General features: G+C 42.0%; 2 protein-coding genes across 9 annotated transcripts; one reads left to right on the forward strand and one right to left on the reverse strand.

Moving 5' to 3' along the window:
• Positions 1-5: 5 nt before the first annotated feature.
• On the reverse strand, positions 6-21,173 carry LOC137108503 (GRAM domain-containing protein 4-like). 3 transcript variants are annotated; one of them, XM_067493176.1, is made up of 19 exons: positions 20,956-21,173; positions 16,646-16,877; positions 13,730-13,835; positions 12,139-12,259; positions 11,980-12,050; positions 10,623-10,755; positions 10,425-10,450; positions 9,659-9,750; positions 9,472-9,563; positions 9,313-9,361; positions 8,668-8,739; positions 7,996-8,039; positions 7,693-7,802; positions 7,115-7,269; positions 4,303-4,450; positions 3,474-3,567; positions 2,788-2,878; positions 2,487-2,555; positions 6-2,385 (listed from the first exon to the last, which is right to left on the reverse strand). In XM_067493176.1, the coding sequence occupies exons 1-19, from the start codon at positions 21,171-21,173 to the stop codon at positions 2,278-2,280; spliced, it is 2,031 nt and encodes a 676-aa protein (XP_067349277.1). In that variant the 3' UTR covers positions 6-2,277. The 3 variants fall into 3 exon arrangements, with proteins under 3 accessions (XP_067349277.1, XP_067349278.1, XP_067349279.1); XM_067493177.1 differs by lacking the exon at positions 20,956-21,173 and adding an exon at positions 18,584-19,474; XM_067493178.1 differs by lacking the exon at positions 20,956-21,173 and adding an exon at positions 18,415-18,566.
• Positions 21,096-24,668, forward strand: LOC137108505 (cytosolic 5'-nucleotidase 1A). Of its 6 annotated transcripts, none has more exons than XM_067493182.1 (7): positions 21,096-21,232; positions 21,343-21,406; positions 21,797-21,916; positions 22,507-22,645; positions 23,003-23,125; positions 23,800-23,930; positions 24,032-24,668. In XM_067493182.1, exons 2-7 carry the CDS (start codon positions 21,371-21,373, stop codon positions 24,275-24,277), a joined length of 795 nt encoding a protein of 264 aa, XP_067349283.1. In that variant the 5' UTR covers positions 21,096-21,232; positions 21,343-21,370; the 3' UTR covers positions 24,278-24,668. The 6 variants fall into 6 exon arrangements, with proteins under 6 accessions (XP_067349283.1, XP_067349281.1, XP_067349280.1 ...); XM_067493180.1 differs by having other exon boundaries at positions 21,217-21,232; positions 21,343-21,462; XM_067493179.1 differs by lacking the exon at positions 21,096-21,232 and having other exon boundaries at positions 21,239-21,462.

Below are 24,668 nucleotides of genomic sequence, written 5' to 3' on the forward strand. Positions count from 1 at the left end.
AGGAATCTTTTAAAAACTTTACACCTATTTGTACAATGAAACCATTTTTAAAAATCCTTGAATTTTAAAAGACGACAGGTTAACAGGATTGACGTAAATGGGACGAAAACCAAAACCTGAGAACACACGAACAAACCAAGAAGAATAAGGCTGTGTTCACATTACGGTTATTTTTGAACCCGCGTGATCTGATCATTTTTCAGTTACATCCGCACAAAATAATAATATTAATGATAATCATCATCAGAATTTGAGCACGTAAAATGAACGTAGCCTTTGGTTCATATTAAAGCAAAAACGTATGAAACAAGAAGACTGAATGAGGCAACATGGCATTAATGACTAGTGTCAATACTGCAAACGTGACGCTTAAAACATTTTGACAAGAAAATAAAAAAACACAAAAGATTTGGCAATAAATCAGGTGACTGACTGAGGCCTAGTCTACACGTACAACCCCCCATTAAAAAATATGATTGTGTGAGTGATTCCTCCTTTTAAAAAAAACACCCCGTCAACATAAGCACAGTTTAAAAAAAAACCCAAAAAACTCTTTGTCCATTTGTAAACTCAAAATCGTGCTGTGACAGTGTTATAACCACAACTGTCAAACTGTCTCAGCCAATCAGAAGCCTAAAAAATAAATGCTGACTTCACACGAAATCCTTCGCTCTGTAGCTCGCTTGACCAAACTGGTGCACACACAATTTCCGAGGGGTCTAAGACATATTTCACATGTGGGCAAAACAAAACACACTATTTCATGCCATCACCAGGATATTTTTCAAAAAAAACCCAAAACAAAACAATAAATTCAATCCATTTTTTTCCAACAATACATCTTTTTTAACTCCAGCTTTGTGCAAAGTAAAAAGAAAACTAAACAAAAATCGTTTTTCGGAAACATCCATCAGAATGTTTTCAGCTCAGGAGGGTGATTTATTGTTTTACCATCAGCATATTAGCTAAGAAGACGTTTGTGTAACGTATCTGGTTAATGTGAAAAACTTTAGCTATGTGAAAAGCTAAAGTTTGGATTAGCATCTTAGCTTATTGATTGCGGGGAAAGAAAAGTCGGATTCGACTACACGTGTGGTGATTTAGCTTTTAGTTGAAATAAACATCAACCGAAATGCTGCGCAGGAAGTGGAAATCAAATCGTAAACAAAGACTGTGCATCGCCACATTAAACCAGGAAATATTAAGTTTAAGGCTTAGCTGTACAACACGGAGTAACACAACACGAACATAAATTATACTGTAAAAACGTTAAAACCATAAAAAGATTCTGTCTTCAGATGTAGAACAATAACAATAATTTAGCCCAGTTTGAAGTAAAGCTTTCAGTTTAAAATGTCGTGTATTTGCAGCCATGACACCACTGCCCACTTATCACTGGTAATTAGATTTAGCAGATTTTCTTTTAAGCGAAACAAAATAAACATTTGTTCTCTAAAGTGAGAATTTGCAGTTTTTCTCTGTTGTATATTTTCAAACACCGATTATTAGTTCAGTTTTGGTGATTAATTTAATTGCTGTAGCTTTATTTAAAGTTCAGACTATAAATTCAAAAATGCTGCTTGGGAAACAGTTCAAAACTCAAAGACAAGCGGTTTACAATATATCACAGAGAAAAACGGCATATTTTCAGGTGCAAACACAGAAACAAACATTCTAGTGTAATTTACCTCTGTTACGAGCCACAAAATCCAAACCAGCATTTGTCCTGTGGGAATCAAACATTTCCTTTGCAGTTTCCCTGCAGATATTTAGACATTAAAAGCGCAGCAATCATGGAGCAATTACGCCCTGGAGCCACGGAGAGGCTTTTAATGTGAAACATTTGCACAGGAAGTGTGGGGCTTCAGTAACAGGACCTAAAAAATGGCAGTAGACGCCACTGAAAATAACATGAGGTGAGAACATGCCATGACATACGGATAGTACCTCTGATGGCAGAACAGGTAACTTCACTCCTCGACCTTAGTTTGTTTTTCCAGCTATTATTTTAACACTGGCTTCACTTCTTAAACATTTACACCAAATTAGGGCTGAAAACCGAGGATTGTTCAAGACCACTGGTTTGTATTGGATTCATTGACATGAAATTGGCAACTGGCTTTAAATCAACTGTAATATCTAACACTGATATAATTTCACGGAATTGTTTCGACAGATGTTCAAACTGAAATCAGCAGCACTTTGAAGTCGGTCAAAGGTGGGGAAAAAAAAAAGTTCTAGTGTTTGTCCGAAGGCAGCCATCTTGGAAAGGTGTTGCTATGTCTCCAGGTTGGATGCTGCAGCCATGCGCATAATTTTACTATACTGAGTGTAGATGGCGTCGAAGGCCTCGTCTCTGTGGATCATTGCACCAAACACCAGCGGCTGCATCAGAACAGAGTCCATTTTTAGTTGTAGGCAACGGATATTTTGTCGTCTGTTCACATTGTATTTATACCGGTGCTCCTCAGCTGATCAGCTCTTACCTTCTGGGTCGATGGCGTTGCTATGGAGATACCCATCCCAGATCCAGGCAGCACAGATAAAACTTTGTACTGTGAAGGTCAGAGAAAGCAACACATTGCTCAAATGTGCATGTTCTAATAAAGAAACGACTCAGCAAGTTATTGATGTTAAACTGTCTTCACACTTTTTGTTACAGAAGATCAATCTGTGAAATGCTCAATTACAAAGTGTGACAGACTCTAGCGGACTGGAACCAGAAGAACAAGCTCATGAGGAACAAGACAGATGGGATCCACAGCGTGTGATGACTTTCCTTCTTACCTTCTGGATGTCTTTAATGTCGAGCAGCTTGATGACTTTGTTCCTTTTGGTTGATCCAGATCTGGAGCTGGAGCTCTCGAAACAAAGATAACTGAGGAGACAGAGGACGCCGTTAACCACCGTTCACACGAGACTGGAACAGTCAGTGGGGTCTGCAAACCACTCTTTAAGAATATGACTGAGATCCTGATCCTGTGTTTCTACAATATTTATACAATTTCAGAATGTGTTTTTTTGCTTTTGCTTTGATTTGCTAAATATAAGTAGCTCTGTAATTTAATTTAATAGACTGAATTAGGACCAATGACTGCAGCCAGCTCTGGCTTTCTGTCCGGAGAGCCATGTGTTTACTGGGCTAACAGACTTGTTTAAAGTGCTTTCATGTCATTTCTTCTTTCCTTAGTAAATAGTTTAAAGAAAGGACGCAGCCAATAGAGTTACATCATGCTGCATCATGGGTAGAGCATCAGGCTGGGATGCAGAAGTCTGCAGGGTCAAATCCCAGCCCGTGCACTAGATGTGTCCTTGAGTGAGACACTCTGCTCCACGCAGGGCTTAGTGTGAAACCCCTCTACCCCTCTACTGTCCAACGATGACCCCAGCACTGAGCCCCCAGTTCCCAACGGAAAGTAAGGAGGAAACCTCACAAGAGGTGTCAACGTCCATCAACAGGAATCAGGACTTACTTCTCTGTCACATAGAGGACGCCGTTGCGTATGTAGTCCGTCGGTGTCTTCCTGTCTCTGTTGATGAGGCAGCAGCGCCAGCCGTTCTCACAAACTGGAACAATAACACAGTTATTGAGGCACATTATACAGATTATAATGTTGACAGTTTTCGGTTCTTTAAAATGTCCTTAAATCAGTATCTGCAAGTGCAGCAGCAGCATCGTGACTGAAGTGGTTTAGGGTGAGGCCCCATATACGGACTCATTTTTAAACAATCGCCTCACTTACAGATATGAATGTTAATCCAGATAACTTCATCCAGGATTAACCAACCAATCCTCAAACTGATTTCAACGGGACAAATTAGCTGCACCACAATTAACAGCTTTGTTTTAGACCTTCACGCTTGGGGATGAAACTTATAAGTACACAAGAAACAAATATTGCAATGTGTCAATTTGACCCAGCGTTAAATTCTTCTGGATCTGATTAAAGTTTCTGGGTTCCTACTAAGTCTAAGGTTGCAAGGAAATTCAATCTGCGTTTGTTCAGATTTAGGTTAAGGATTTTGGATTCTTTCAGGACCACCTTGATCAGCAGACCAAATGTGTTACTTTTTGGGACAGAAGTGGTTACGGATGTTAAAAATGGTTATTCCTGGTTTCAGCTTTCGTTTTAGTTTTTGGTACTTAAATATAATTCTCTTAAAGTTTATGATTCAGTATATTTAAGAGCTGAACAAAGTTGTATCCTTCAATTTAAGTTCTAGATTCAAATCTGAATTCTGGACTCATGTCAGGTTTTGTCAGGACATTGTTGACCCTCCCTCCTGAAGTTCCTCACCCACCTCCTAGAGGGTGCTCGCTTTCCGGCAGGTTAAAGACTTCATGGAAGGCCCCTCTCTTTGTGTTGTGGCATCGTCCCCCGTCCTCATCCCGGTTCACAACCGCAGCAGCTGCGGCACCGAAGTTGCCCCGACTTCCCACTACAGGAATCTGAGCAGGAGGACAGATGGATGAAAAACCAGCTACAGGTGGAATAATGGAGCGGCAGCATCCACTGCATCACTGCCAGCAGAAACCGAAGAAGTGAACACTCACCTGTCCAGGTGAGTCCACATCTGATTAAAAGTTTGGGTCAGAATTGTAATGAGAATGTGTTGCTCTAATGTGGCTGCAGACGTCTTTGCATCCACCATACAAACAAACAATAACTCCATTTCTTATTAGAGGTGGGGGGCGATTGAATAAATACAAACTGAGTAAAAAGCCCGAATTTGGGATCAAACTTAACATGGAAATTCAGGCAAATATTGTTCCAACTTATTTTTTACCATTTTTAACTAAAGACGAGAACAAGTGTATTTTTTCAACTATGTGACTATAGAGTCAGAGGTTTGCGCCCGGCTCTCGCCGACCACATGTTAAGGTGTCCATGGGCGAGACGCTGAATCCCAAACGGCACATCCCCATCTGCAGCCGCGCAGTGCGGGTCCCAAGCCCGGTAACAAATTAGGGAGGGTTGGATAAGGAAGGATATCCGGTGTAAAAATGTGCCAAAACATCAGCAGTGCTGACCCTGTCACCCTTACAGGACCCGTTTAAATACCAAAAAAAAACTATTCATTGCAATTATTACAAAATAATTCAATGGGAACGTTATTTAGCACGTTTCTCTACAGCAAGTCACGGGTTGTGTGAAAAAAGATTAATGCTGGCTGATGTGTGGTTATCATCCCCTCAAACGTCAGTTAAATAAAATTAAGTTAAATATACTGATTCATTCAATATAATAACAGAACATTGTCCTGAGGGGACACTAAAGGGACAAGAACAGGGTCATAAAGTCTAAAGAGGAGCAGGCGTGTTGGGACATTTGATCACAAACAGAAACTATCACTGATCAGAAGCTCTGGTGACTAAAAGTTTGCAGTATAAACTACTGACCTCTACACAGATGAACCAAAACATTAAGACCAACCACCGCGGTGGTTTCGACGCATGTCATCATGCAGGGTTGAGTGACACCGAGCAGCACAGAACTGTAAACACGGTCGAGTCAAAGTTTTTTTTCTGCCTTTTTGGAGCCAGCGATCGCTGCCAATAACATTAAGCTGCAAACCTAAAAAAAAAATTAAAAAATCTCCTTTTAAAAAAGGAGGAAGCTTCTATAAACAAACACATGGCTACTGTGGCATCTTCTCCCTGCAACATCATCAAGACTAATGCTGAGCTGTGAGTTGTCCAGTAACGGTGTCTAGTATGTAATGTCTCCAGGACAAATCAGAGGAACAATGTATGAATAAAGCACCTGATACGACGCAGTGACCATGAAAGCAGACACAAATATCCCGTAGTCAGTTGTAGTCAACACTGACAAGGCTCCCAATCAGTGCATGTGTGCATTGGAGTTTTCCTCTTATCAACCCGGTCTCCTAAAAATTATGTCCCTACAAAGCTACAATGCAAACCAGAATTTCAACCACATTGTGTTTGAACGGAAATGTAGCGTAAAGGTTGAGTTGCAAATACGCCGATAGTGAACAAATGTTAACCATGTCGTGTGCATTATACACGGATGTACGAGATAAGGTCTCTCACTTTGGTCTTTGGTGAATGCAATGCAGCGCCGTAGTTTAATTAAAGTCATTTTTTTAGGAGACGGGAGACATGAGCTGATGGCTCACGGCCATGTTTTCTCATTTGTCCTACATACTTTTCTGGATCTGATTTTACAGATATAGAGCCTCCAAAAAACACTGGGCCTGTTCAAACATGCCTCTTATCATAAGTGGAAAGATGCTTTTTTTACTGCAGTACGCTGACTGGTCGGCAGGCAACATTTCATTAAACACTCATTTCATGCATTTTATGTTTTGTTATGTTTCCTTGGTTCAACTTTCAATCATCTGTAAACACTTTAAACCACATTATTCTCTGTGAAATAAAGTTTTGGCTGAGTTTGGATTGATTGGTGCTGAACACCACAGGGCAGCTTCTGAATGGAGCTGTCACGGACCAACAGCATGTCAGACAGGGGAAGTCATAATGTTTTGGCTCATCTGTGCACACTGTGTAAATACACACACACACACACACACACACACACACACCACGATCCTACCTGTTCATGCTCAGATGGCTGAGAGAGAAAAACACAGCAACTCAGAGATCTAAACCCTGACAGAGCAGCACCTAGGACCAATGAGAACCACAACACACTAACCCAGTTTCTGCAGCTGGACCAGTGGTTCAGTGAGGCCCCAGTGATGCTGCTGCATGTTAAAATGCTCATACTAACATTGGTAAAATGGGAACATGCCACATGTTGTGCACACTAGGGATGTAACATAGTGTGTTACACCTGAGTATCGCAAACTGTTTTGTGACACTGTATCTTGTCAAGTTTCCATTAGCAGTTAACATGCTAATGTTTTTCCACAGACAGTGGTTCATTTTGTGTTGTGTTTAAACTAGTTCTCTGCTCCTCTGATTGCAAAAGAGGTGAACTACATGCAGTCTTTATAATATAATAATGATAGTTATTAATATTAGTTATTAATTATAGTTATTAAACTATAATTCCTCCTAATGTTATATATAAAAAAAGCTAAGGCTGATGGAATTTAGCTGACTGATGGAAATGTCGGCAGGACCGACCCGTCTGCTCAGCGCTGTGCTGTTGCGCTCCTTCAGCTGCAGGTCGGTGGGTAGATTGGTCCAGATGATGTAGGGGGTGTCGAAGCGCTGCCTCAACTTGGGACAACTCTTAAAGATGAAGTCGATGATGAAGAACTTTATACCTGCGTACACACCTGAGGAGGAGGAAGTCAAAAACCTGAATCTCTCACTTTTCTGAAGTCATGAACTTTAAATCGCAGTCAGAGTGAATAGTGGTGGTGAACACAAGCACGACTTAGGCAGATAAAGCGATAAAACGAGCTGAAACACAGGAAATTAATCTAAAAGCAAAAAGTTTAGTACGTCATGCTAAAACACCGAATGATTCTTTATACGAGTGAATTAAAGCAATATGTATATCAAAATGTTTTTATGATGAAAAGTTTAATATGCACGGTAACAAAACTCCCTGCAGCATGGTAAACTACATTATCACACACTTTTCTAGAAGGGTTTCAACTAAAACATTAGCACCTTCATGATTGGTTGTAGGACTGACTGCATGGGTTTTAGCGTGGTGTTCCTAATAAAGTGGCAGCGTGTAGAGAAAAACGCACCTATGATAAATCCCAGCAGTTTGTACGGCAGCAGGCAGGAGGAGATGAAGGCCAACCACAGACCAATGTACAGCTTCTGAGTCAACTCCGGCTGCACCCACATGAACAGACTGCGTGCACGCACACACACACACACACACACACACACACACACACACACACAGAATTATACATCCGTATGTGGGTCGGTTCTGTTTGACGTGAGACAAACACACAAGGAGGAGGAGAGAGACAACAAAACGATTCCCAAACAATAGTAATAATTCAAATAATGACCCAGGTCATCGCCGTGTGCAGACTCACTTCTTTATTTTCTCCAGGATGTTGGCCATCTTTCCAAAGAGATTCTGCAAGAACACACAAAACACCGTTTGTTACGTCTCCGGCTGCAAGTTTTTTGCACCTACCTGATCATTTTAGGCAGGAAACAATGGGGAAGAGAGTGAGATTGAGTCCCAGTCATACTTGCGTGACATGAGCTGTAATGGTCTGACTGTCTTTTTGTTTCTGTGTGTGTTGATTCACACAGTGGGGGGTTCAGCTATTCACACACAATTAAGAGCAAAGCAACACAGCTGAAGGAAAGATGCTCCAGGTGAGTCAGATTGAAATGACTGCTGGACTGCTGCACGTGCTTCACAGCGGTGCGTATGCTCCATTTCTTTCTAATGCAACATCTTGCGATGGGCAAAGCAAAGGAGACGTCTGCAACAAGGTGGTTCAGCAGCACAGGAATAGCTCTGATTTATGAAGAACCATGTCACCGAGTGAAAACGCTAAAATCCACCGTGAACACAGAGAGATTAGGTTCTTGGTGCCATCGCTGCAAACTGAGGCAGGTTTCTCTAACTGCTCGATTGTTTGGTCCTGTGACGACATACGCAGGGTTTGATCTTGGCTCAGACAGTGTCCGTTTTTTCAACCGTCTGCAGTAATAATGTACTTTTTTAGTCTCTACTGTCCATCGTGTCTCACCTGAGCTTTCTGAGCGACGTCCAGAACCAGCTGGAATTTCTCAGACACTGTCAGGTCTTCTTTAGGAAGCTCCTGGAGAAAAATGGAATGTCAGCATTATTCCCTTATTCAACCTCCAAAATCAAAATCTGAATCTCCTTTTAATCCCTTTTTTTAGCTTTTTCTACTATTAAATTACAAGTATCTTATATTTACTGTATGTCATATCTTATCTCTTGGACACAATCTGGGACTGACTTTATTTGCATTACTTTAAAATATATTAAAACATTTTTAAAAGTCGACCCAGCAAAGTAAGTCAGGCAGTACAAGCGTACAATTAATTATATCTAAGGCCTTTTCGTTCAATACGTGCTTGGATTTGAACCATATTACAAATGACTGTGACAGTTTTTCATTATCATACCACGGCCTGACGCCACGTGAACCCACCGGATAATGAAGAGCACAATTTGAACCAGATATTTAATGTTCACGGAAATGATTTTTAACATCTTTCACAGTTCATGTGGGGATGGAACTTGTCCAGCAGGTGAAGCTGTTCACCTGTCCAGGTAAGTTTTATACGATTTGTTTTCTTGATGAAAAGTTCAGGTTGAAGCAAAAATGAAACCCTTGGAGGTAAAGGGCAGAGATATTTCTCACCAGGGGCTCGGAGACCTCAGGTACGATGCTCCACTGGATCCTCCAGCCCCTGAGAGCAAAGCATGATGGGAACACGCACATACACATGATATGAGATCATTACCAACCACTGGTTTCTGTGCAGAATGTGGATCTGACAGAAAAGCACAAAGCACTGACTTGGTGATGAGGTAATTCAAAGAGAGGCGGAGGATGGCGAGGAACAGGAACATGGGGATGGCCCAGCCTTTCCACGCTGCATACATGTAGACCTACACGTGAACACAAACACACACAGGAAGTGGGTTTTCGACGGAAACCGTGTTGATCGGCTGCCGCTCATCAGTCTGAGCACGTGTGGACTTACGATGAAGGCGATGGCCGACGTGTAGATGGAGTACCAACTGGACAACGCAGAGAGGTTCCTCATAAAGTTGGTCACAGGTCTGAATCCTCGCTCTGGAAACACAACAACAAACTAAGAATTTATCACAACACAGTTAACATTTGGAGCTTTTTTTTTTTTTTATGAAGTTCTGGCTCTTAATTACAATCAAACTGAGTTGAGTTGAAAGTGTGATCAGCATTTGTTTTATTGGCTGATTCCAGTTAGGTGCTGCATGCACAGATGTTCTGTTGTTCAAGACTGTTTCCACTACTTCTCCATTTATGGCTGAACAATTAAATTGAGACAAAATATAATAATTATCTTGTTTATCAAAACTACGCGCCATTCATTATAAACTAGGGTTAGGCAAAAAAAACCAAAAAAAAACCATCACAAACAAGCAAATTGTAAACGTTGCCAATAATAATACGGAGCAGCTGTGAAATACTAAAAAAAAAACAAAGTGACACTGACCCTGAGTAAGTGACCTACACTCTGAACTGTTCCTGAAAAACCTCCAATACTCACACAGAGCACTATGGTGGTTCTCATATCTGACTTTGGTAACATTTCCTCTTTTTGTAAAAACACAAAAAAGGGTGAATTTGTGATTTATCATTATGCTTGTTGAGTCTGGTTGTACTAAGAATGTTAGATTATTTTCATGGAAGGATTTTTGTGAAAGTTCTGTTGAATTGAAATGAAAGGATCCGGATTAAAAAAAAAAAAAAAAAGAAATACTCACTGAGTCGTCTCATGTTTTCAGTCAATCTGTGGATCACAACCCGGATTGTTGTTTAGAAGGAGTAGAAATGCACACAGTGAACTCATATGGTGTGTTACACATGCAGTTATTACAGCTATAATAATACATATATTTAATCCGCTGTGTTAAACATCGCAGACATCGCAGTCCCGCATTGTCCTGAGTTTTCCTCCTCACCTCCTGGCACTTAGCGTCTCCTCAGTCTCCTCTATATTCTCCTCGGGCTGGAAGCGGAAGTCTTCGATATAAACACCAAAATGGCCATAAAGCCATTTCAGGAAGCTGTACGACCAAGTGTCATCTTGTTTGTCTGAGGAGAGGAAGTAATTTGATGGAGGAAACCAACATCTTACAACAAGTTTATCTACAGAGGTTTGGGCAAAAGGTTGGATAAAAATCTCAAGAGGATATTCAGACAGCGAAATCAAGATACATACTGAAAATGATGTGCCTGCTAAAAGTGTGGCCCAGAACTTTGTCGTGGTGGTGAACAGGTGCTAAAAGCAGGACCCAAAGCTGAAGATTATGTCTTCAAAGGACTGATACACTCTGGTCAAGACGTGTTGACTATTTTCAAACCCTGGCTACAGCAGTGCATCGAGTTTTTCTCGTGATTTATTCTAAACATAATCCAAAAGGCGGCAGTGGCTCAGTTGGTAGAGCGGCCGCCTACCGAAGACGGGGTCGGAGGTTTGTGCCCCGCACCAGATGCCAAAGTGTCCCTTGGCGAGACACTGAACCCCCAACAGCTCAGCCACATCCCCAGTAGAAATTGGGGAGGGTTGCGTCACGAAGGGCATCCGGCGTAAAAACTGTGCCAAACCAACATGCGGACAATGATCCACTGTGGCGACACTGAACTCACGTGAAATTCTATCCCTGAAATTCTAAACATAGTACAGATACGATCGATTCTGATACGATAGAGAAGGAAACGCCTCCTCAATCACTGAGTATTTCAAGAGAGCTTGGTTAGGAAAACAGGTGATGCAATCAACAGTGTTAATAACATTTACCTTTGTCTGTATTTTAATACTGAGACATCTGTACCAAAAAGTTAAGTTTGTATTACACTGAAACATCTGCAACAAGAGAAATGCAGATTTTTAAAATCCATACGCTCACAAAGGGTGAAGCCTTGATCCAAAACAGTAAGTAGGTTTTTAAAGGAAGTCACTGCCTCCACCTACTAAATGTTGAGCATCGCTCTTGTGTCCGTCTTCTATCTGATACTGAATGTACAGATTCAATAGCTCAACCATAAATTCTGGAGGTGGTTCTGATGTTTGGACACAAGCAGGTGACGGGAATAATACTAACAACCCCTAAACCCCTAATTAACCCCTTTGATATAATGTGAGTCAAGCACAGCAGCACTAATTAACACTGAGTAACAAACATTAACACCTCTGCATAAGTTTTAATGGCCAAATAATGTTCATTTCTAATTTTGCTCTCTTGTAGCAAATTCACTTGAATGAACTTAAGACAGAACTTCTACTTAAAAGTAAGTGATGGAGTGAGTGCAGCTCACCTGTACTGCTCCTAGCAGGTGAGGGAGGGGGCGGCGGGCTTCTAGACGTCCGAGAAGGTGAGTCTTCAAGTCTGAAGTTCCCAGCAGACAGAAACAATGAGCCTAGACATAACAGCAGCAAAATACGCAGCTCTGTCGGTTTAGTTTTAAAGTAACAACCTGGACTTCAGGGCGTCATTGATCTTCAGCTCGAGCTCCATGCATCTGCAGCGCTCCTTCTCCAGCTCCTGCTTCAGCAAATCCACGTGGGTCTCCTCCTTAAGCTTCTTCAGCTCCTCCTCTGGGACACACAGGTAGTTACGTGGTCAGAATCACAATCCGTCAGGTAAAAATAAGACAGAGAAAAACACGTCAGATGACATTTTTACCATCTACCTGATCTTCTTCTGTTTGTCTTGCAAAGTGCGGGTTCAGTCGCTCGCCCAAGGACACTTATAAACGTAGCCGGTAACGGGGATCGAACAACTGACCCTGTGGTCCGTGGATGACTGCCTTACTTACATTGAATTTCTTTAACCCAAAAAATAAACCTCACGACCTGCACGTACAAGCAGGACTTGTAGAAGCTGATCTCATCTAGTAATCATCCTAAAGACACGTGATTGCAGCTTTGTAACTTCAGCACAAATACAGGAGAACAGGAAGTAGGAGTAATGTGGTTTTAAGCAAGTAAACTGTAAAGATTAACAATGATTACAGATTTTTCCAAATGCATGACTGGAGGGGAAGTGCTCTCCAACCAAGGACTCCCAACGGACTGAAGGTGGAAATCAGCCTGGGCTAATGTGTGTTTACGTACGTAAACATGAAACCGTAATGTGTCATCTTTCAACAAGAAACAGAACGAAGGGGAACAGTGGAGCAGAGCGGATCTTAAATTTACACACATACACACTTAACTTGGATAAACTGACCACACGTTCTTAATCTTACTTGTAATATTGTTGGGTGGAAATGAAATAAAAGCAAGACGAGCTTTAGAAGAACTTTGACCCATGTTGGACGGGTCAGTTCACACTGACCGTCACTCACGGTTCCTATTTAGCTGAGAAAGTACCTGAAGTAGAGGCTAAATAAGCTTTAATTGTTCGTGGCTCCTTCGGTTCAGACACAAGAAAAAGGGCAAACGTAATAATGGTTCAAAGAATTAAGAAAAAAAAAAAAAGTTCCTCAGGTGTGAAAACACCTTCAGTGAGAGATGTTCACCTCCTTGTGTCACACAATAAAGTCTTATTATGTTTCATAACCACTCCACTCAGGAAACAGTGTCTGCTGAATCCAGGTGCTGCTCACGCTGATAATGAAGATGTACACACACTAATCTCCTGCGATTTAGTTATAACAACAAACGTTTCAGCTCCTGGTGTTTCTCTTGTTGCTTGGACCAGGTGTGTGGTTCAAACCCAGCAGAAAAAACAAGATGCTAAAGTATTACTTTCATTTATTTCCTTTTAATACTTTTAGGACTTAAAAAGGAGGAAGAGCAGTGTCCTCAGTTGCCGTGTGTGTGTGTGTGTGTGTGTGTCAGATGGTGTCTGCAGGGTTATTAATAGCCGTGTGTGTGTGTTACATAAACCAGATGCGCGGATACTGATGGATTACCCAGCATGCTGTTGTGCTGCAGGGCGCTAGAGCCACGTCAACCCAACAGTCAATCAACACGTGCACTTTTCTCTGATTTTACTCAAAGTTTTACTGAAATGACGCCATGGGAGATGTTTGCAGCAGAAAGAGACGCCGGAATACTCACGTAGGAAGTGTTTCTCTAACAAAGCGATTTCTAGGTGACCTTTGACCTCGTTCAGATCTGCCCTCGTGTCGTCTTGGAGACCTGCAGCAAATGATCCTGGAGTGGCCTGAGACACACACACACACACACACACACACACACACACATAATCTGAGTGAATGAAACTCAACAGAATAAAATGATGAAATACAGAAAAAGTCAGTGTTTTGTTTTAAATATAAAAGTTTAAACTGCATCAGAATGTAATTGAAGTAAAATGATCAGGGTGTAAATTATGTTGTGTAAATGAGTAAAAAAAACAAAACATGAGGTCAGCAGCAGCAGCACAGAGTAGGATACTAAAGTACAAGTACCTTTAAGAAGTCCCTTCAAAAACGGGACAACATTCCCATAAAACTCCAGCAACTGGTCGTTTAGACAGTTGTTAAAAGAAGAGCAGATGCTGCACAATATTAAACGTTGCCCAGATTTGTTGCTGCCATCAAACTCAAAATGAGCTAAGGAAGAAAGTGAACACATTGAAGATCATTTTTGACACCCATGAAACAAGTTACACTCGCCTCCAAAAGTATTGGAACCGTGAGGCCAAGTCCTTTATTTTTGCTTTAGACTGAAAACTGTAAGACAAACATGAGAGAAATGAGAGATCAGCTTTTCAGTTTTTATTTCCAGGTATTTACATCTGGATCTAATACACAACTTAGAAGATGGCACCTTTTGTTTGAACCCACAATTTTTAAAGATTAAAGTGAATAAGACTTAGTTATTACAGCATCGAGCCTGTGACCCATTGACAAAAGGGTGATCTTCTGAGATCCAGATGCAAATACCTGGAAATAAAAGCTGAAATGTTGATCTCATCTCATATTTATCTTTTGACGTCGAACCTAAATGTTTTCAGTCTACAGCAAAATACAGGAACTGGCCTCACTGTTCCAATACTTTTGGAGGTGAGTGTGTCTGGGCCGGTTTTCTCTGGTTTCTACTTCAACAAGTGCCCGAAGCTGAGAGAGGCTTAACCCAACCACAGCAGCTGCAGGAAAAACTCAAAACAGACTCAGAACAGGATGGAAACAGTGGAAACGGGTTGACAACATACCAGCGACATTCCTCTGGTCAACCACACCGATGAAGTGTCTTCTTATTCCGGTTACGTTGAAGTTGCAAAGCGGAGACTTTTCAAAATTTTTAGATTAAATTCAACCTACAACTGTAATGTAACAATCTGCAGCGGATCGTCTATACTGCACGTATGTTTTTTTCCCCGTCTCCCTGGAAACCGTGCTTAGTAGTCACCTCCCATTCCTACTAACGTTGCTTAGCAACCAATTTGTGGTTTATTTATCCTATTTTACGCTTCCTCCCAAGTTCAACCTCACACGTCCCAGTTACTTAACCCGAGGGGATCACACCCTTTTATTGCTCTTCTACAGGAATCAAAACGAGCAGTCGTCTGACATCTCTATGAAAAATTGGAACAGGAATCTTGGTAATGTTATTGGCACTTTTGAGGTCTTTGCTTGTGGGATCCTTACAAGCCGGTTTCAATACTGAGACCAGGCAGCTTGGGAATGTCCAGACATACACGTCTCTCACAATGACCATCTCATCAGCTGCTTCTGCTGCTCCATTACTGTGATAATCAGCAGGATGAATCTTCCAGGCTCGTGGACTCTCATCCACCTGTGACGCCTCCAAGAGACTCCTCCACGGCTTTCTCTCGACTTTTCTGTTGCTGAGTTTTAGCTCAGATGCAGAGTGCTCTGTAGAAAGCATTAGTTTAGTGTCAACACTCCTCAGTGCCTCAGGTCTCCAAGTCCTTTCCTGCTTGAACTCTTGTCACTAATGCTGAAAATGGAGCTGGTTGACCTTTTCTCTGGCGTCAGCCACAACCTCACTCTATTAGCCAACTCTTTGCCATGCAGTATCCTCCCCAAGGTCTTTAGGTGCTGCTCCTCTTGTGACAATATCAGCTGGAATCCACCACCAGTCTTTCACTGGTCCAGCCTTTTGGATCTCTCCCTGATTTGCTCCCAGCACTGTGCAGCTGTCCACTAAGTGAAACCACTGCTGCTATAAGTATTTCCCAGTCTGGCTGCAAAAACTGCACCATAAAGCTCAGCCTTGACTGCATAACCTTTTTGGTCTAGCGTTGTTGGCTTTGCCTTGGACTCAACTAATCTTACATCTAGGCCTCCATGCGTTTCCCTCCTTAGAAAGATCCCTGCTCTGTATGATTCGTCACTCCCACCTATGGTTTACCTACGGCGTCTTCCTCAAACAGTTCAATGGCCTCTCAGTCTCGATGACTGATGAGAAGATCAGTCTCTTCTGTTCTCCCCCCAGTTCAACCTCTGGGAAGAATCTCTTTAGCTGTTCAGGTCTGACATTCAATCTCTTGTTTCTGCCGACTCAGTTCCTTCTGCTCAGTACAAGACGCGATGTCAGTTAGCCATCATTTTCAGACCATAGCAAAGAACTTTGTGAGCTCTGAGAATCCAGTTTGGAGTCTTAACTCTATCTTCTTGTATGTACTGTAGTTTCTTCTGACTCAGTTTCTTCTGCTTTTGCCTTGTTTATTGAAGCTTTCTTCAGTAACAGGCTCAAAACAGACTCAGAACAGGATCGAAACAGGTTGACAACAGACCAGCGACATCCCAGTGGTTAACAACACCTATGAAGCGTCCTTCTTATTCCAGATACGTTAAACAGACATTTTTACATGAAATCCAACCTACAACTCTTATCTCACAGTCTGCATCTGCACTCTGCTGCAGCCTGATCATCATTCTGTCTCCCCAGAAACCGTGTTTAGTAGTCACCTCTCCTTCCTATTAACTTTGCTTAGCAACCAATTTGTGTTTTTGTTTTTTATCCCATTTTAGGTTAAAGTCACTTCCTTCTACGTTCCTGTACCTGAGCGTCACACTGCTTGTCTCCCTCCACGTCCCTCAGCTCCTCCGGCTCTTTGACAGGCCCGCGGGGCTTCGTCACGGCCTCTTCGCTGCATTCTGTGTCGGACGTGTTGGGTGAATCGACCGGATCCAGGAACTCATCCCGTCTCTGGCCTCGGAACCGGATTTTGTCCAAACGCTTACGCATGGTGGACGCCATGGGGCTGGTCTCTACCTGAACATGCTTGACTGAGCTGCAGAAATGACAGAAAAAAAAAAAAGAGAAATCATACACAAAATGTGAAACAATTTATTTTGAAGTGTAAACAAGGTTTAGTTGCACGACTCTAAGGATTATAGCAATTGTTAGAGTCGGCCTTTCCACCACAGTTGGTGAATTGCCACAACAATTTCCAGTGCAAACACTTGTTATCCAAAGTCTGGCCAAACTACACAGAACCATGGATTCATGACTGGACGTCCATGTGGTTTAGACTCTTCATTTTAACTGAAATATCTCGACTACAGAATGGGTTCTCATAGAATTTCATACACCCATTCATGGTCCCTGAAGGATGATTTGGTAACTACTAATCTTGATCCCCTTTCATCTAGTACATCAAAATCTCCTCAAAATCTTAATACATTCAATACTTTCTGTCTGACCAAACACTGGGGCTGAACAATTAATTATTATCCATCCACTCATTATCAGTGGCCGCTTTTCCTAGCTTTCCTGCTGTCATTGAGCGAGGGACGGGGTCCAGCCTGGAGGAAACCCACACAAGCACGGGGAGAAATTACAAACGCCACCCAAAAAGCCTCTGCAATCCTCAGCTTGTGAATGCATGCTACCTGTTAGCATTTAGCTCAAAGCACCACAGAGCACTCAGGGTCAGTTAGACAGACAGAAAATTCAGTATTCAGCTGTTTCACAAAATTTGGGATTGTTTTATCTTTTTACTCAACGGCTTTGGCCTTGTCCTTTCAGGGGTCACCACAGCAGAACGTGTTCCGCATATTGATTTGGAATGGGGTTTTGCCTGATGCCGTCCCTTTAAGGGTCCCGCTTTTATCTGGGCTGTGGACTGGCACCAAGGTTGCCCTTTATGGCCGGGCGGGCCACACCTGGTGGGATGGGATTCGAACCTGCGGCTTTCTGCATCCCAACCAGATGCTCTACCCATTGATCCCCACAGGCCCCCATCTTTCTACTGTAGTTTTCATAGTAAGGATGAAAATTGAAACAATTTTCTAAATCGTTTGGTGACTTAAAAACAATAATTGGTTCATATGCAACGACTGATACATTTCTTTCTTTAATAAAACAAACTTTAATCGAGTAAAATTAGGTATTTAACATAAGTAAACATCACCAAACAAATTACAATTAATACAGAATTATGCCGTATTATGTATTTAAACTTTGGTTAACACGCCCATCTGCCAAAGTCCAATAATCCAGTGTTAAACACAGTAAATACTGTTGCATAGCTCACAGGCTTTTACAGAGCAAACATCAGAACAAACATTAGATCAGAACAAATGTGTTTTTACAATTTATACTGAGCTGTTTGCCTCTATCACAAGAACTGCAGCCTTCAAACATGAAATAGTGCATCTCAGCCGGCTCAGTCCAGTTCTACTGGTGTGATATAACACAATGGACATTTCTTATTTACATGATGGGAGCGAAGGGAATGTGGCTCACATTAGTCCAGCTGCTGCAAGCAGCTGCACAGCTGGGAGCTGTGGGTCATAAACAAAGTGTTAGATAAATTGAACTTTGACCTGATGATGACACTGGCGGAAGGTTCGGGGGAAATCTCCAACTTCTAAAGTTGAACTTTAGAACCATCCAACAGATGCTGAATCCACTAATGTTAAGCTCCCAGTGATGTAGAGAAGTCAAATGTTTGAATACAATGCAAGCAGCGAATGTTACGGTATAAATCCTAACCTGCTGTTTGAAGGATTCGGCCGCTCCATGTCTTATCTATCAAATAAAATCTAAGCCTGAACACTGAGGACTACGCATCCACGCTAAAGGTGTGTTCTGTTTCTGAGCTGCCTGACTGGTCTGACTGCTCCTGGTGTTAACCGTCTGATTTTGACTCCAGCATTGTCTGAACAAGAACAACTGGGTGTTTGCTGACTGTGTGACAACATAAGGTTCATGTTAAAATCACACTACTGTCTGTTTGCTCCTAATGATTTCTGTCACATTCTTTAGCTGCACACACTCCAACACGGAGTAGGTGAGACTGACTGACTGACAGACAGGTATTTATTTGCTGACAGAGATTTTCAGACTGCTCATTGATTCTACTGACCACAGCTGGATTAACCTCGTACGGGGCCCTGGTGAAAAACAATGGATGCGCTCAAATTTATACTTTTGCTTCATTATTTCTTCCAGAGCAACAACAGAAAAACAACAACTCGAGAAGCCCTAATCTCCAAATTCTACACAGGGTCAGTGGTTCGCTCTTCGGTCCCGGCTATGTGTTGAAGTGTGTCTGGGCAAGACACTGAACCCCAAACAGCCCATTCCCATCCCCAGCTGTGCCGGTCCGAGCCTGGTAGAAACTGGGGAGGGTTGCGTCAGGAAGGGCATCCGGAGTAAAAATAAATAAATAAAAAACAGAGATGACCCACACTCTGTACTGTCCCTGAATGCCTCCAAATGACAGCACTCTTGAGGCAGACAGAAGCAAATTCAAAAATATCATAGAAGTTTTAATGTAAAACGCTAAAACAAACATCACCAACAAAAAGGGAAGAAATATCCATCATAACTACCATTTGGCACATGGTGGCTGGTAATAACCACACTTTTTTTTTTTTTGCACAAGCAACAAGGGAGCTACTGAACACAGATCCATAATTTCTATAGTGAAATCATTGGGAAGTAACACAGGATGAGTCAAGCACCATCCAAGCATTTCTTTTTTAAATTCAGCAGAAATCCAAATATTTAGTTTTTCTGTCCTGGTGTCTCAAGAGGAAAATAACAGGGCGTGTTCAGTTCTTCTATTCAACTACAATAATATTTGTACTGGCACTGCTGCAAGCATGTAGTCTGATCACTAAATAAATAAAATGACTGCATCATCTACAGTAATAATGAAGAAATAACCCGCCTACGCTCCATTATCATTAATCTTTATGAACCATAGCTCCCTTCGTTCATAAACGTACTTATGTACTTTGAACATTGCACTTTTTGCACATCCATCTACACTAATGCCTACTGCCAAAGCCAAATCACATTTTAGAAATGTGTTCAGAAAAACTAATGGCTAAAGAAGTATAATAATAATAATAATAATATTATTATTAATAATTTAAAATGTTATTTACAACAGAACGTACTCCCTGCCTCTGTAGGTTTAAGATTAGCTAAGAATAAAAACCGTGTGTTAGTCAAAAACAATAGAGGAACATCATCGGGCACCATCAGAGGAGCTGCATGAGGAGGGTCAGAACAGAGGGGACACACATTTTAGAAGGTTTTAGACCACTGGATCACATAGTGTGGAAATTATTGAAAAAGATGAATCTATTTACCAAATTATAAATTAATACAGTTCTAAAGTGTAATATTAAAAGGTGAGTGGTCAGGAGGACAAAGGGTTAAATATTTAACAATAACATTTGAACCTTTGAGTCACATGACTGAAGCAAAAACAATGTGATTTATAACATAAATGATAAACATAAAAGATAAAGTACTGAATGATGAGCACTGAATTGTGATGCCACTTGGTCACATGGTAAATTTAAATACAAAAGGTTTATAATACTACTACTACTACTACGAATAATAATAATAAGAAGAAGAAGAAGAAGAAGGAGAAGAAGAAGGAGAAGAAGAAGAATTTTCTTATGATCTGATTATTATTTATGTAATATAAGTGACTGATAAACAGGCTACACAATTGGATTAGTTTGAAACACGTTTTTACGCGTTTGTTTTTATTTTATTTATTTATTAGTAACGTTCATGCAGCTCAGCCGATGCGTTCTAGAAGCTGCCGGTTCCAGTCACACTGTAATTTACAGACGGTCCTTGAACCAGTGTGAGGACAGGTGAGGTCCCGTTGGCGTCTTCCGACACCGACACCGCTCAGCGGCATGGAGGCATCGTTTTATAAATCTGTGCTCAAGTTAATCCCCCCCCCCCCCCGCTTTCAGTCAAATGTTTACCCCAGACCTCAAAGAGGGGCTCCGGGAGCCCACGCGGGGTCCAGACTGGACACACCTGTGCACCTTCAGAGGAGCGGGGCGAGGAGGGTGTGGAGGAAATAGGGGACAGAGAAGAAATCTCACCGCGAACTGGAGCTGGAACAAACTTTCCGTGCTTTGCCGGCGATCCGAACCGGACCGGACCTCGCTCTTGTCGGACCCGCTCCAGACCAACCTAACCTGTCCCCAGGGGTTAATCCAGATGTGGTCGCCGTGGTAAACCTGGAGCGTGTTCCCTCACCTGACACAATAATCGCATTTGTTGTGGGCTGCGTAACCAGTTGACAAGGATGTGACGTCATCACGCTGCGCTCTTAAAGTGAACGTCTTGCTTCACGCCACCCGGAACATAAACACACAGGTCTGTGTTTCTAGGGGGGGGATTTTGAAGTAGCTTTACTCAGTTCGGTCGTAGTTATTCTGCCTTAAGGCGAATAAACCCCGCAGATTGACGTGTCACCGTTGTTTTAGCCTGCAGAGTCTTAGCTGAGAGGGGGACATGGTCTCCACGGTCCAGAACACGGACGTGAGGCAGGTAAGATGCACCTGAGGCAAGTAACGCGCGAATTTCTTCTGCCCAAAATAAGACAGGTGAGATCACACACCTGCAATTACACTTAGCAGATTTGACTAAAGTTCAGAAAAGTTATATCTACTTTGTAGTATAATCCAAAGTCTTCCACCAGACTACATTCAAATAATCACGTACTTCAACGTCACCTGCAGTTTATTGTGTTATAAATAACAAATGTCCTGCAGCTGTGCATTTAGGTTCAAACCTTTAACGCTTGCAAACGTTCCGCCGTGGTGACAGAGAATTAAAAATGACAAATATGTGAAAAATGTGAAAGTTGTTCGGGAGGACTACTGCATAATATCACTGGGTACAGCTAAAAAGTGATGCGGGTTCTGTTCTCTTCTGCAGAAAGATGCTGAGCGTGCGGTGGTGGTCGCGGTAACGGCGAGTGCAGTGTTTGAATGTGCAGCTGATGATGCTGATGATGATGAGGTGTATGGCGTGGGCGCAGCTTCACCACTGCTGCAGGTGAAAGCTCAACACTGTCAGTGACTATAAAATCCCAGATACCTGCAAGTTAGAGAAGTTGCAGTCATTCGCATTCTACACATCTGACTCAGTCCCAGGTTTTGATTTTTTTATTGCAAGTCACTAAAATTACAACCTTAGCACTGACTTTAGATCTGTGAGCCGCTGTTGTCGGATGATATTTCAGCCAGGTTTACCACAGTTTGTAGTCGTAGCTACTAAATGAATGAACTTAAATCCAAACCGTAGCGGTTCTAAGGCACAGCTAGTGTTTATGAGCTGGACATATTGACTGGATGTATAAAAAGCCTAACTCCTGTGTTGAGTATACTGCGATCAGCCCGTTGTCTCTTTAATCTTTGTCAGTGTCCAGTCAGTGGTGTGAACTCTAATAGTCTCTTAAGTATCAAATGTAGTATCCACTCAATCCACTGCTAAAAATAGTTTCCAATCAATGTACAATTTCTCCTGTTTGTGTGTTGAAAACTAGTGTCCAGCTGTTCTGCGACGTTAGTTGGATTAACAGGAGGCTAAAGCTTTAAAGGAAAATGACAAATAATCGGGATTCATATTTATGTTTTTCTCTTCAGGCACTGCAGAGAGTGAACGATCGTCTGCTGGAGAAAAATCCTGCTGAGTCGCTGTTGTTTGACGTCGTCCTCTTCACCACCAACAGCCAACAGCAGCAGCAGAGCTCCCGGATCATCATCAGCAGCACCAGACATTACGGTAATTTCACATTAAAGATCATCAACATTACTAGTCATTATGGAAATTAAATTTTTGCAGTCTGCTGTCGATCAGTGTTTGGAGTTTCTTAAACGGTCTGCACCTACACTTTTCTACCTGTTGGGACTCAAAGTGCTTTACACTGCTTCTTATTCACCCATTCGCACTCACACTCACACATACACACACACACACACACTGAGGGGGGAGATGGAGCAACTAAGTTGGGGTTCAGTGTCGACATGTGACCGGAGGAGCCGGGGATCGAACCAACAGCTGTGGGATTGGTGGACTCCACCTCCTGCACCAGACTCGCCCCCAAGTCGTCCTGCTGATGCTGTCGTCACTCTGTTGCAGGTCTTGAAGTCAGCAGGTTTTGTTTTTCCGGTGAGGACGACTTCATGGAGAGTTTACTGAAAAATAACGTGCAACTCTTCCTGTCGACTGAGAGCAACGAGGCTTTGCAGGCATCACAAAGAGGTCAGTCTCCTCCGACACCCTACAGGTTTCTAAGCAGTTGCTAAAAGGACGATAACATCTTGTTGTGATAATGATCTAAAAAACTTCAAAATTACGATGTGTTTGGTTGTAAAATGCTGAGAATCATCAGTCTGTTTTGGAACAGACTAAAACAAGACGTGGAGTCTTAAGAAGTGAAGCCTAAAGACTAACATGAGCTAAAATGATCACAATATGTGACATTTGTGAAAAACTTTAATAGTATGAGTTTGTTGTCACTGAACTGCTGCATAAAGCTAAATTAGTAGCAGCATCTCAAGTAATTGATGATGTACATTCACCACAGAAACTCACAGCACACCATTCATAGGACAAGTAAAAAAATAATGCCATAACTTTTTTGTGGGGGTAAAATATACAGAGACAGAATTAAATCATGCATATTAATAGTATAAATGTTTCACATCACAACAGTTTAATGTGAGGCTTTTGTCAACTTATTTTTTAATTCTTATTCCAATGCTCTCTAGTGATTATTGATCCTGAGAAGTATTATGGGTCACACACACACAGCTTCCTCCTGACTGTGACAATCAGCGTAGAATTGAGTGTGTTTTGATATTTCTAATGTCTTGGTCATTGTTGAGGTGAATATGACGTTAGAAGGTGAATCATCCTCCTTGTCTTTGGTCCAGGTGTCCTCTCAGCACTGCTGGACCAGCAGACTTCTTCCTGTCCCTCAGAACAACTCAGAGTTTTGTACTGTGGGGACACAATCAGCCAGACCGACACTGGTCCAACATCGGTGAGCCGACGAGCCGCTCAGGTAGAAGCCCAAACATCCTGCTGTGATGATACTAAACCTCGCAGTATTTTTCCAAAGGGCACTTTATTTTTTTAAGGATAATTCACATTCTCCCTCCGCAGGGTTTCTCAGCCCGGCTGGGCGAGATGCGGAGGAGGTTCGACTTGTTCGACAGCCCTCTCAGCATCATCCTGGTGACATCACATGGGGGCAGGGAAAGCTGTGGTGGGGCCCTGCGGACACTGCGGTCCCGCGGTGTCCGCGTGGATGAGGCGTACTGTCTGGCTGGAGCCCCACAGGGCCCAATCATGTCCATGCTCCAATCTCACTTCATGCTAAATGACGGCTTCTGCCAGACGGAGGAGTGACATCACAGCATTAAGTGTCACATGACCTCAAAAATAAAATTCAACCGTGTCTAAAACGAGCTGCCAAATCCCGAGGCTGAACTTTTTCCATTCAGCCTTACATGGATCATCATGGATCCCAAGTGCTTCGTCATTAAATTCTCAAACCGCAGAGCTTGATGGTCCTGTTACTCTTGAATTAAGTGAATGGTCCTTTTTAATAAACAGACATGTATTAATCATAATGCCATTCTGTTTATGTGAAAGTTCAGTGAGGTGATGGATGTGAAAATTTGGTTTGTATGTTGAAATGCTGAGTCATCTGTATATGCAAAACAAATGTGTATTTAACTTTAACTGTGTGTGTGTTTTCACCTTTTTCCAAAATAAATTTTTTTTTTTTGTACAAAAA

Source organism: Channa argus, chromosome 23, assembly GCF_033026475.1.
Source record: "Channa argus isolate prfri chromosome 23, Channa argus male v1.0, whole genome shotgun sequence".
Classification (NCBI taxonomy): domain Eukaryota; kingdom Metazoa; phylum Chordata; class Actinopteri; order Anabantiformes; family Channidae; genus Channa; species Channa argus.

Coding starts and splice junctions, on each gene's coding strand:
- LOC137108505 (XM_067493180.1), top strand. CDS start 21,412: ATGCACCTGAGGCAAGTAACGCGCGAATTTCTTCTGCCCAAAATAAGA. Junction 21,917..22,506: donor CAGCTTCACCACTGCTGCAG/GTGAAAGCTCAA, acceptor TTTTCTCTTCAG/GCACTGCAGAGAGTGAACGA. Junction 23,931..24,031: donor TGAGCCGACGAGCCGCTCAG/GTAGAAGCCCAA, acceptor CTCCCTCCGCAG/GGTTTCTCAGCCCGGCTGGG.
- LOC137108503 (XM_067493176.1), bottom strand. CDS start 21,173: ATGACGTCACATCCTTGTCAACTGGTTACGCAGCCCACAACAAATGCG. Junction 13,836..16,645: donor ACAAGCAGTGTGACGCTCAG/GTACAGGAACGT, acceptor TGTGTGTCTCAG/GCCACTCCAGGATCATTTGC. Junction 10,451..10,622: donor GAGACGCTAAGTGCCAGGAG/GTGAGGAGGAAA, acceptor TGTGATCCACAG/ATTGACTGAAAACATGAGAC.